Source organism: Etheostoma cragini, chromosome 2 (genome assembly GCF_013103735.1).
Source record: "Etheostoma cragini isolate CJK2018 chromosome 2, CSU_Ecrag_1.0, whole genome shotgun sequence".
Lineage (NCBI taxonomy): Eukaryota > Metazoa > Chordata > Actinopteri > Perciformes > Percidae > Etheostoma > Etheostoma cragini.
In genome coordinates, this window is record NC_048408.1 from 5836261 (window position 1) to 5848387 (window position 12127).

Sequence of the window (12127 nt, forward strand, 5' to 3'; positions counted from 1 at the left end):
CTCAAGAGTGGCACTTAAGTAAATATTACTTTCCACCAGTGACAGCAGCTAACGGTTTTACTTGAAATCTTCTAATCTGGCAACACCGGGCTCGAGCTCCCTGCTACTGCCATGTATAGCAGGGCGATAGCTATCATACATCCTGAGTGAGTCTACATTTGGTTTGCAACCCATACGCACATCTATGGACGCCGAGGTTGTCACCAAATGTCTTGACGGGTGTCACTACATAACGTATTACAGGTAAGTTAAGCACTAACGTTAGACCCGCTGTTGAACAGCTTCCAACATTATCGTCGCCGCCCATTCTTTTCATGCGTTGAGTGCGAAGGTCATCCAACTTTTCTGTTTATCTAAACGTAGCTTTAGCTTAGTTTCTCGCAGTTAGTTACAACAACCTTACCCGGACAAGAATTTGCTAATTTCACGTACTGAACGTTAGCTTAGCTGCCCGCTGCTAACAACCCTATGGCCTCGCGGACTTGCCGTAGCGTGCTGTCTTCTTTGCGGTGGGTAGTTGTTGCCATGGCACCACACTCACAAGTAATCGGTGGCAGAATCTACTGAATTTAAAACACACGTACACTTACAACAAAAGCCACACGGATTAAAAATGGCTTCCTGCCTGGTCCCCGACTTCCCGGCGGTTATGGTCGCTCTCGAGCATTTAAAGGAACTGGACAAGCAGCTGAAGGAGGAGGGAAGAGCATTCTCACCTGAAGCCAGCCTCCACCTGACAGAAATAACTGCTGCCATCACTGAGCTGGAGGCTGAGCGACATGCCGCTCATGAACATTTAGAAGTGGAAACCATAGAAAACAGCAAGCTAAGGCACCAAATCAACAACATAAGAGAAAGAATGAGCCAGGAAATTATGACCGACGTAGTAGCAGCCCGGGCCTCAAATGCAGAGGAGATAGAGCAGCTGCAGAAAGACCTCCATGCAGTTTCTCAGCTCCAAGAAGCCACAGTGAAGAGGCAGGAATCCCTCTTGAGCCAGAACGGAGCGCTGTACCCAGAGCAAGAGCGGGTGAAGGCTGAACACGAGGAGATCATTGGCGCTCAGAACAAGCAAATCGCCTTGAAGTATAGCTTGCAGATGCATTTGGATGAGACACGAGATCAGATAGAGGAGCTCAAGTTCTGCATCGCTGCTATAGGACAGGACAAGATCATGCTGGAGCAAAAGATGGTGCTGGAGAGAGAGGCTTTCGCTGTGAAAAACGACAGCCTGTTCAGAGAGGTGGACCAGGCAGAGGAGAAAATCAAGCAGCAGAAGCTAGTGAACAGGAGACGCAGAATAGAGTTGGACAGACTTAATGAGAAGAAACAAGAGACCCATAACCAACTGGGTGAGCTCACGATTGACCTGGCAAAGCTGGAGGGCAAAATCCGGAGACTGGCAGAAGATCTGCGCCCGTGCGAGAAACAGCTGCAAGGGGAGACCCAAAAGCATCAAGAATTGAGGCAACAGAGAGAAGCGCTGGAGAAGGAGTTGCAGGAGTTAGAGGAAGCCTTTAGAGTTGCCATCCAGCGTCTTAAAGAAGAAATTGCCACAGTGGACGATAAAATAGAGGAGAGTCGAGCGGCCAGATTGCTCTGTCAAGATTCCCTGGCAAAAATCTATAAGATATTCAAGCAGCAGCACGACGAAGAGAGCGAAGTGAAGGCAGAGCATTTCCACGTCTCGCAGCAGCTGCAGCAGTCCAAGCTACAGCTGGAGGAGAGCATTTCCTCCATAGTCAGACACAGCACGGAGATCAAAGAGATGGACAAGCAGATCGGAGAACTCCTGCAAGCCGACATCATCACTAAACGTGTGTTGGAGAGGAATCAGGAAGAGTTGTGCGACAACATGGATGCTGAGAAGAGGAACATCTGCCATTTCAAGGCAGAGAAGAGGCGGCTGACGAGGCTTTTGGAGGAAGAGAAAAGGAAGCAGGAGGAGCATGTGGCGAAGATGCGCTCCGATACCAGAAACACCGAGATCAGATACCAGGAGCTGCAGCGAGAGGAGGCTGCCCTCCGAAAGCGTCAGCCCAAGAGCGATAACGCAGAGTTGCTGATGAGCCACCTGGCCCAGTGTGAGGTGGAGTACAGACAAAAAGAGACCCGGCAGCGGGAGGAAATTGAGCAGTGTGTTGCAGAAACCGAGAGCATCACGAGGAACTGCATGGAGAAGCAGAGGGAGGCTGAGGAGCAAGAGGAAATCCTGAAGGAGGTGGAAGCAACATGGAACGAAGAGCAATCCAGACACCAGGGACTGAAAACGCTCTCCTCCGAGCTGAAGAGAAAGAAGAACGACCTGGAGCTGTCCATTCAGGGACTGAGAGAGAAAACCGACTCGCTGCTTCAGCCCAAAGACCAAACCAAGGCGGAGCTGGATGAGATGCGAGGGGCTTACGTGGACGTGCTCCGTCAGCAGGCGTCAGAGCTGAGAGCCGTAGAGATGAGCATCTATGACAGCAGCATGAAAATGGAGCAGGTCCGCATGGAGAACAGCAGGCTGCATCTCTGTATCCGACAGATGACGGAGGATGTGGGCGCAGCCAGGGAGAACAAACAGCGGTACTGGCAGGAGGTTCACCAGCTCAGGCAGGACATAAGGGCCTTGTTTGAGAGCTTACAGGAAGCATGGAGAGATGACTTAATGGTTACCCAGGAGCGCCAGAACAGCGATGGCGTTCTGTTGGCGTCGATGAGTGCCACGTTGAACCACCTGAAGATGAGGAGACAACAGTTAGGAAACATCGGCACACTCCTCCACCAACAAATGTTGGACTTCAGCAGAAGACTGGGGGATAAAACGACTGTAGAACAGCAGAGTTGAGTTGACCTGGAGTGTCTATGAATGCAGATAAACTGCATGGAATAATCAAAGTTGATACGTTTATAATTAACATTTTAATAAATCTTACAGCAACAAGGATATTATGTTAAGTCATGTCTATTAAGTTTTGGTTTTTAATGCAATACCATTTTAAACAACTCTCCCAACTAGACTTTAGTAAAAAAAGCTTCCAAACTGGGACATACTGAGTCATTTATTCATTTATCTTGACATGGCTTGAGTAGTAGTGTAATATACAGTATACTGGTATAATAAGATGCTGTATTAGTACATACCTTTAGTAGACATTTTTCCCACTTGTCAAACATTGGTGTCACTAATATTTATTTCAGCATTGCCTTAATTGCTAGAACAGTGCTATTAGTTCTTCCTGTGCTTTTCCTACAATGACTAGTCAAAAAGTAGGTTGTATAGCGAACTACTTCTAGAGCCTAACCTGTGCAAATGTAGGTACCATGTAAAGCACTTAGAATTCCACAATATAAATACAGCAGCCTTGCGTGCAATAAGTTAACATTGTTTATTTCTGGACAAAACTGGCTCAAGTGGAATTTCTAATATAAACTTCTAATTTTCCCCTATCGATAGGCCTTTTTCATAGAAGACATTTTAACATCTCACAGTAGGAAATGTACATTAAGAAAAATCTAAATCATTGATGGTGTAGCAGGTCTCGCTGCCACCGCGGGTCTCCAACACCACCAACCACAGCCAAGACAAACTGTGTAAGAACAGTATTTTTTCATGACTGCTCACACACACACTTTCAACATAAGTTCACAAACTTCCTAACCCTGCGCCTCTGGCAGGTGCAGCTTCTCTCTGATACCCAGTCCCGACCCGTAGCTCCCGGCTCTTAAACCAGAACGGATAAACAACACTTCTCAGTGCAGTGTCTGGAGCTCTTTGGTGTGTGCCAGTCATCTGAGCCCCACCCAGCTGCTGCATATAAAGGGAGAGTGTAACAGGACCAACGAGCACCAGCTGTGCCATTGAACTCACCTGGCACTGCTCTGTTGAACCATCCCCACACCTGTCTCCCCTGCTGCTGATTGCAAACCCACCTCCACAGATGGCTTCGGTCTGTTTGGGCTACATTTACACATGGCTGACTATTTCCATAAACGGACATTTTAACCTCCATTTTCAAAAAAAACATTGTGCACAGCTGTCAGTTTTCAGATCCAGAACAGATCCACTGTTAATGTTATTCACAACTGGGCTTTTTCCCAATTATGATAGGACAAAATCCCTCCTGTAAAAAATAATATCGGAAAATGTACCATTTCCAAGTCTATGTTCAGTAACTTTTGTTACACACAAAACATTGAGCACAGTGAATCACAATTTGGAATGTATTAATTAAAGCAAATGTAAATGGCCTGCATTTATATAGCACTTTTCCAGCCTTAACGACTCCTCTTACATAGTACAGGTACCATTCACACGTACTGGTGGCAGAGGCTGCCGTACAACGGGCCACCTGCTCATCAGATAGACATTTACACAGCAATTCAGGGCCAGAGATCCAACCACCGACATTCTGATTGCTAGACAGTCGCTTTACCACCTGAGCCCAACACAGCCTAAATATTGTATAACATTGGTATTTTTTTCTAAAATAAGTGCTCCTGTAGTTTTTAGAGCGCAATTCACTTATACACGGCTGCTGTAAATATGGATAGCTGTACCTGTTGGCCTATAGTTACTGTTAGATTACAGTAGTCCTGATCAAAAACTAGCAAGTCAACACAGCCTACCATCAAGCAAGTGCGACAGAATAAGACATAGCAGCAGGTTTTATCACTTGAAACATGTTTCATGCGTCTCGCGGACTGCAAAATTATGCCACTGCGGCCTAGGCGACGAAGGGTCTGAGTGCCTAGTGCCGCCAAGATGTTGTAAGAATGCGGACACTAATCAGAAAGGCCTCCTACATTTGAAATGTGGTTGAAAGAGCTGGGAAATGTATTACATTTGGAGAAAAATCTGGTACATTTTGTCTGCTAAACAGGAATTGTTTTTCAAACTCTGTACTTAGTAACCTGTACTGTTTTTTTGTAGCACCACCAACTATTGTGAATATGTTTCTACTCCTTCCTTACGAAAACAGTAAAAATAAATACACAAAAAAAGAACGCGGACACTGCGTTGCAATGATTGGCTACAGAAGAGAAGCATCATGAAAGCTGTTTGACAGAGGCACCATCAGCCGAAACACTGTATATGATTGACTTTTTTTAGTTCCCTTAAATTCTGAGTAATTAAGAGTCAATGCAGTTTATGTCTTCTTAATAATGAAAAAAGTGACCTGAAAGTCCTACCCTAAAATGTACAATTTTCCTCTTTGTTTTCCGATACTCTGGTTCTTTGTCAATTGAGCAAACCATGCCACGACCATGCCAAGAGAAAATGGAAAATGTGAAAGAAAATGATCGATTGGCAAGTTTTAAGAAACAGTATTAGTAAAAAAAAAAATGAAAGTTACTTCACACAAAAACTGGGAAGTCACTTCTTTTTTTAAACTGCTTTCTGTTACATCAAACATTTTCGGTGTGTAAATATAATTGAACACTGGGGGAATAATGCGATCAACGTTTCTTTCTCTTCAGGTTGTCTGAAGCGTGACACTCGGCCCTGCGTGGATACCAGCCGACCAGCAGATGGCAGAGCAGACCGGCCTTCTCTCCAATGTGACCCTGCTCTGCAGCTCCACGGTCAAACAACCAGCCCCTTCCCACTGAACAAAACCACGCAGACGCACACACACAGAGCTACCTGTCCACTGTCTGTGTCACACACTACAGAGCCACTTAAAGGCAGAGAAAGATATTTGAAAAACAAGGCAGCAGCTGCACAGGTGGAGCTGCAGGGAAATCAGGAGCTAATTCTACTAAAGAAGGTAAGTCTCCAGATAAACATGAGGTAAACTATGTAGCTCTATGACTGATTCATAATATACTGTTTTTTTTTTGTTGAGTTATCTAAAGTATGTCCTCTCTGCTGCTACCAGGCTGTATCCGTCTATGACTGCTCCACAATAACAGTATTGTGTCTGTGTGTGATATCACAACTGTTCTACTGTGGAGGTTGTGTACCTTGTGTGTGCCTTGTGGTACAGGTACACAACCTCCTCGGTAGAAGACAACAGTGCTTGTACACAGTATCATCATCATCATCCATCATTATCCATCAGTAAAGTTTGTTGTGTCATGGAAACTGGTCCTGAGGATTTCCATTTGTTATCTTCAGTTGAAGGACACGCGCTGCTTTAAAGTTCAACAAACCTCCTTTGAGTTATGTAAGAATCAGTTTAGTAGTAATGGGATGTACTGCTTAGTCGGTGAGAGCAGTATATTCTGAGAAAATAACCCCAATGATGTCATCAAGGTTATGTTGGATTGGGCCACGCATGTTTGAAAGAAAGCCTGCATTAAAAACGGGGGTTTGCATGACAGGAAGGCCCCAGTAAGGGATGAGATGAGTTGCATAATAGGATCCAGTGACTTTAAAGTGTTAGCCATACTATGGACTTACTGTGTGCACTGTGGTTCTCTTGTTAGCATGAAGCTTGGACAGTTGTTTTCTCAGTTGAATAAGTTGAATATTAATTTTTTTTTTAAATCTGCCATCATGAATGCCATACCGATAGATGAGGAAATGCCTAATATCCGCCCGCCGATGTATCGGTTGGGCTCTAGTGGCCACTATACTGAGTAGTTCTGTTTTTCTACATTGTTTTTCTTATTCAAGTCCCTGTAGCTCTGTAATGGTTTACCTCTGAGAATTGGGAAGCAGTTGCCAACATCCATCCGTTTTTGCTACACTTTATTCCAGAAGGCCCTCTGTGGATATTTAAGGTTATATCTCTTTTGTTTTATATCTTTGTTGTTGTTGGCGATGTTTTTGTTTGCATTTGAAACACTGATTGATATGTGATAAGTTTATTTCCAATGTAAGAATGATCTTGACATGTACTGTCCTGTACTCTAGTTCCCAAACAAGACATTTAGTCACAGAGGATCATGTTGGTGGGTGACATGCTGCATAGATGCTCAAAAGATGGCGAAAAAAAGTAGATCAGGGAATGTTTTGTGTTTGTATGGGTCAAATTATATTCTTAGTTTAAGTTCATTTTGTGAGTGCAAATGTTTACTTTTGCATTCAGAACATTTCTTTTCCCATTTAAATGAATGTTGATACAAAACTGTCAATAAGTAATCTCTTACAATTTCTCCCTGATTTAACTGTATTTTTGGGCCTTTATTGTGACAGCTTAGCCATGAAAGGGAAGAGAGAGGGGAAAGGCATGAAGGAAAGGGCTGCAGGTCAGAATCAAACTTGCAGCCTCTGTGTCGAGGACTGCTCCTCTATATATGGGCACGTGCTCTACCACTGGGCCACCCAGGCACCCAAGTGTATTTTTAAGTCTCTAGATTGACAGCAGACATGCCCTTTAAACATTTCAATCTGCTTAGAACATATACATTTCTTAATGTACACCACTGACGTTATGGAAAAAAAATCAAATATCGCAATATTTTTGACCATATACATCGATGTCAATATTGCAATGATATTGTAGGATTGACAATTAACTATAAAATATTAACACAATGAGACTTTTGATAAATAGTCACCAATACTGTGGCTATAATGACTAATTGGGTAAAGGCAAATATTAGAAGAGCTAGAACAATCTGGTTGGTTCACCTTGCTGTAATGGAGCCCTTAAAACCAGGGAAAGACACTATGTCATATTTGCCATATTACGATATTCATAATCTAACATGATATCTAGCGTCATATATCGATGTCGATATAAAATGGATATAATGGCCAGCCCTACCACTGACCATACATGCTACAGTAACGTATGATATATTGCTGGATGTAGCACAGTCCTACCGTCTCTGCAAACTCACATTGATGTTTCTGGGACAATCTCAGTCAAAGCTGCCTAAAAAAAAAAGAAAAAATGTAAGAAATTGTATAACATTTTTCACACACACACACACTCAAAACCACATATTGTAATGATGAAATTGCCTTCAATGTGGAAATGTCAATATGCCACTGAAGGATATAGTGACGCACGCAGAAACACCACTACAGTCAGTGATTCTGCCTGAAGAGTTTGTCTAACACGCACACACACACACACACACACACACACACACACACACACACACACACACACACTTGTGGAAGTACCACAAGCAACCTGTATTTTCTGTGAAAAATCCGTCAGTTAGTCTCACGCAGGCTCTAACTGTACCATGCTATGTCATGACTTGTGGTATTGTTTACAGACTCATGCATGGTCTGAGTGTTGTGTCCACAGACGTGAGTCACCGCTCCCAAATTGCCCAAGCGTGTATTTAGGTCTTTATCACGGCGCTGTGTGCTCGTCAGCGTGCGCTGGCACACTGACGTCAACACAGTGGAAAACGAAAGCGTTTGCTCCTTGACTCTTTTCTGTTGGATTAAGGGATCCAGATAGGAATAATATGGCTCTGCCTCGGCTCATACAACATCCATATTATTTTAATCACAGCCAGAGTGTTGTTTATATTCATATATGATCAGGTTGAGGCTTCACAGAAGCCTCTGCAGAATGCTGACTGTTTGCTGCAGCCTACACCTTTTGATTCAGCATGTTGACGGGAGCACGGAACAAATGCTAGGATTTCTTTTTATTCAAATAAAAAATTATTTTTCACGTGAATCTGAATTTCACATCCTTCAAAACATATATATTCAAATAGGACGTGGGCTAGTATTGCTTAAAAAGTCAGAAGCACTGTTTAAAGTCTCTATATTGTGCCCCCTTTTTTACTGTGAGTCTTCAAGTTCTGTGTTCCCTTTTTTTTGTCTGAGCAGTGTGTGATTCAGTGAAAGAGCCGAGTATCATTATACTATAAAAGAGGTTAAATTATCCAATATTCTATGAAAAAAAAACACCTGAAAACTATATACAGTATATAATTATGTGTTGCAGAAATGTTTTTTCTACATCTTGTGAGCGCCTCACATTTATGCCACAGAGCACAGGGTAGGAGCTGCTGCTTCATAATGTAGTTATAGCGCAGAATATTATTAAATTTAGTTTGGAAAAGTACAATGTACTGCTTTACATGGAAAACAACACTGAAGACTGACGTAACATTATTGACAGTAAATTGTGATAAAAGGACCTGGATGCTGTTGTAATATTCAAACTGCGGAAGTTATTATTACAAAACACACACACACACACACACACACACACATTCTCCCTTCTGATCCTGATTTTCCTCTGTGTGTATTTCAGTGTGACTCAGTGTTACTCTGGTATTATGATTTTGTTGGCAATCTCTGTACAGTCTGTACAATTTATGAATCAGTAATTTATCTGACTGCCCCACACTCAATCTTATGTGTGTGAGACTGTGAGAGAGCAGTGGTTGGATCTCTCTCTCTCTCTCTCTCTCTCTCTCTCTCTCTCTCTCTCTCTCTCTCTCTCTCTCTCTCTCTCTCATGACCTGTAATACTCCATATGGCGTGGTGACGTCTATACTTTCCAATCTCTCTCCCTCCCTCCCTGAGGCTTTATAGGCAGCAGTGGGCAGCAAGAGCTCCAATTTCTGCTTTCACATTGACAAAAACACATCTGTCACTGTTTCCTGTTGCAGTGAAAACACACTGTGCTCAGCGAGGAAGCTTAATCAGCTGACAGTAACGTACGGTATCTGTTAGAGTGACAGTAGCATTTAAGAAGAAGGCGTTAAGGACAATTCACTCAAGCGTAGAGTGGACGTATCCGTGGACAGGGATGGACACTATAGGTAAGAGGCGGCTATCATTTATTTTACTGTGGAGGATGTAAAATAACTACTACACATGCGTGACTAGTGTTGTTTTGTGTATGTACAAAACTCAGAGGGACGGGGAGGTTTTGTGTATGTGATGGTGCTGTGGAGCAGAGAGCCTGGTTGGATTCAGCATATTCAGTCTGTCTGGGGCTGTCATGTTTATGGATATACATGTACCCACATACTTATAAACATTAATGTCACAAAGAGTACAAAGGTGGGTTAATGTTTATCTATGGGGACCAGGGGTTGTTTCATACATGGAAAGGAGTGGCAGCTGGCTCCTGTCTCACTCACACAGAACTGGATACATCCTGAACATCTGTGGTCAAACAGTATCTGATCTCTCCTTTTAGAGTCATACACATTAGTTCTGGTCTAGACGAGCCCAGGACAATACAACACAATTTGGTTGACAGAGCGAAGGTCAGTCTTCCCCTCAGATTTGCACAATACAAATTGTGGCATACTATTACTCATTGCTAACCAATGCAATCATTTAGTTGCTTAAAATACATCTGCTTTAAAAAAAAAAATGTAAGCACAAACCTTTACTAGCTAACATCACTGTTTTTGTTATGCTCTTGCTTATAATGGTGAGCAAGCCAGATGCATCTTGGCAAACTGCCAGGCAATTTGACCCTCTTTGGTTTGACCTGCTGCGCTTCCAAATTCTCACAATCAGCCGCCATGTCAATAAATACTCACGGAGTCATAAACTACACCAACAGATGGTGTGCGTGTGTGTGTGTGTGTGTGTGTGTGTGTGTGTGTGTGTGTGTGTGTGTGTGTGTGTGTGTGTGTGTGTGTGTGTGTGTGTGTGTGTGTGTGTGTGTGTGTGTGCGCGCGCGTGTCCTCTGCAAACTTTAACCTACAATTTAAAATGAAAGTTACCTCCGTTTAGTGCTGTTCTCATGAAAAAGACAGTATGAGAATAGAATTGAACAACAGTAACAGCATTCATGCCATTTAAAACCGCTTTAATCATTACTAATATTTATATCAAATGACGTGTAACGTAAAAGCCGTCGCCCGTGGTGACAAACTCACATAGAATTAAAACCCTGCTCTGCAGTTCCTCTCTGCCGTATGCAGCGTTTTTGCCTCTTTTAGCGTGTTCAGTGTTTTTGGGCCGGCAATTTGAATATTTTGGTTCACTCTCATGGCTCTCATCAACCTTGTCTCCAGATACAACATGTAAAGACCCACCGTACGACTGGACGAGCAGACAGACACAGTTTAATAACTAGCTGGGGAGTACAGTGGAGCATGTAGCAACTAAAGAGCCAGCGATTTCCTCAGGAGTCTGTGGAGACCCAAACAGAGCAAAAACAAAGTGAATTTAGGACTTACATTCATCTGGTAGTCAGACAAACAATTCAGAATGTGTATGTAAGCAACTGTTTGCTAACAAGCTTTCTAACACAACTATATCAATTTAAACGCGCAATAATTTGTGACGTATATACCTCGCAAATTATTGCGGGTTTAAATCTTGTGCTCACAGAACCACAGCAGTGGAGAAACATTAATGATCAAGGCAGTGTGTGACGATGTGGAAAACAATTTTCAAACTGGGAATACTAAAATTGAGTGTGGCAGAATCATCAGCCTTCATGTTAGGTTGCATTAATAACCCAGTTCACATGTGAGTGACTGGATGCTGAAGGGGGACAACACAAAAAGTAAGCTGAGCTGCACCCATGAAGCAGAAACCCTTTAGCCATGGTGTGAATTTAAAAAGCAGGGATTTGTCACAGTTAGGCTGCTCCAGATGACTCACCCTCTGAGACTCACTCCCTCGTCTCATGATGTGAGCTGAAAGTCAACAGACATTACTTAGAAAACAGCGAGGGATCAGAATCAGAAGACCTTATTGATCCCTTCAGGGAAATTGATTAGTTGCAGTTGCTCACAGTCAAATAAAAAAAAAAAATAAGAGTAAACAAAGAGCGAGTCAATATGTGTATAAATTAAGTAGAAGTAAATTGAGATTAGGTTAAAAAGTAAGATTAGGTTAAAAAGATTGTTTTTAAATACATGGCTTGTACAAATGCAATTGTAGTGCAGCGTGAACATAAAGTACAGTGTCAACATAAATACAGTACAAACATAAATAAGTACAGTGTGTGTATGTGTATATATATATAAAATAATAATAATTCCTGGCCATTCATTTACAGATGTGTCCAAAATTAAAAAATCAAACTCCACAGATGTGGAATTTGAATTCTAAATATCTCATATACTGTTTTATTTTTCCTGCATCCTCACACACCTTATCGTCTTTTGTCCTTTTCTTCCAATCAGTGTGTCCGATGGGTGGAGGCGCCAGCCGGCTGTACAGCACCCCGACTCAGACCCACAGCAGCTCTCCCCTCCCCCTCCCCCTCCCCCTGTCCCAGCAGCCTGACAACACAAA

General features: G+C 42.7%; 2 protein-coding genes across 3 annotated transcripts in view; both read left to right on the forward strand.

Annotated features, from left to right (window-relative positions):
- The window catches only part of noctb (nocturnin b), a 14579-nt gene continuing 2452 nt past the window's right edge, over positions 1-12127 (forward strand). The window contains exons 1-3 of one of the 2 annotated variants that reach the window (XM_034889101.1): positions 1-243; positions 5464-5753; positions 12016-12127. In XM_034889101.1, the coding sequence (XP_034744992.1) occupies positions 12024-12127 (104 nt within the window). In that variant the 5' untranslated portion in view covers positions 1-243; positions 5464-5753; positions 12016-12023. Of the gene's footprint in view, positions 244-5463; positions 5754-9416; positions 9679-12015 lie in introns of those variants that run through there. The other variant, XM_034889090.1, reaches the window with a different exon arrangement.
- On the forward strand, positions 578-3671 carry ccdc175 (coiled-coil domain containing 175). Its single transcript, XM_034888887.1, has one exon. The coding sequence runs from the start codon at positions 614-616 to the stop codon at positions 2828-2830; it is 2217 nt and encodes a 738-aa protein (XP_034744778.1). The 5' UTR covers positions 578-613; the 3' UTR covers positions 2831-3671.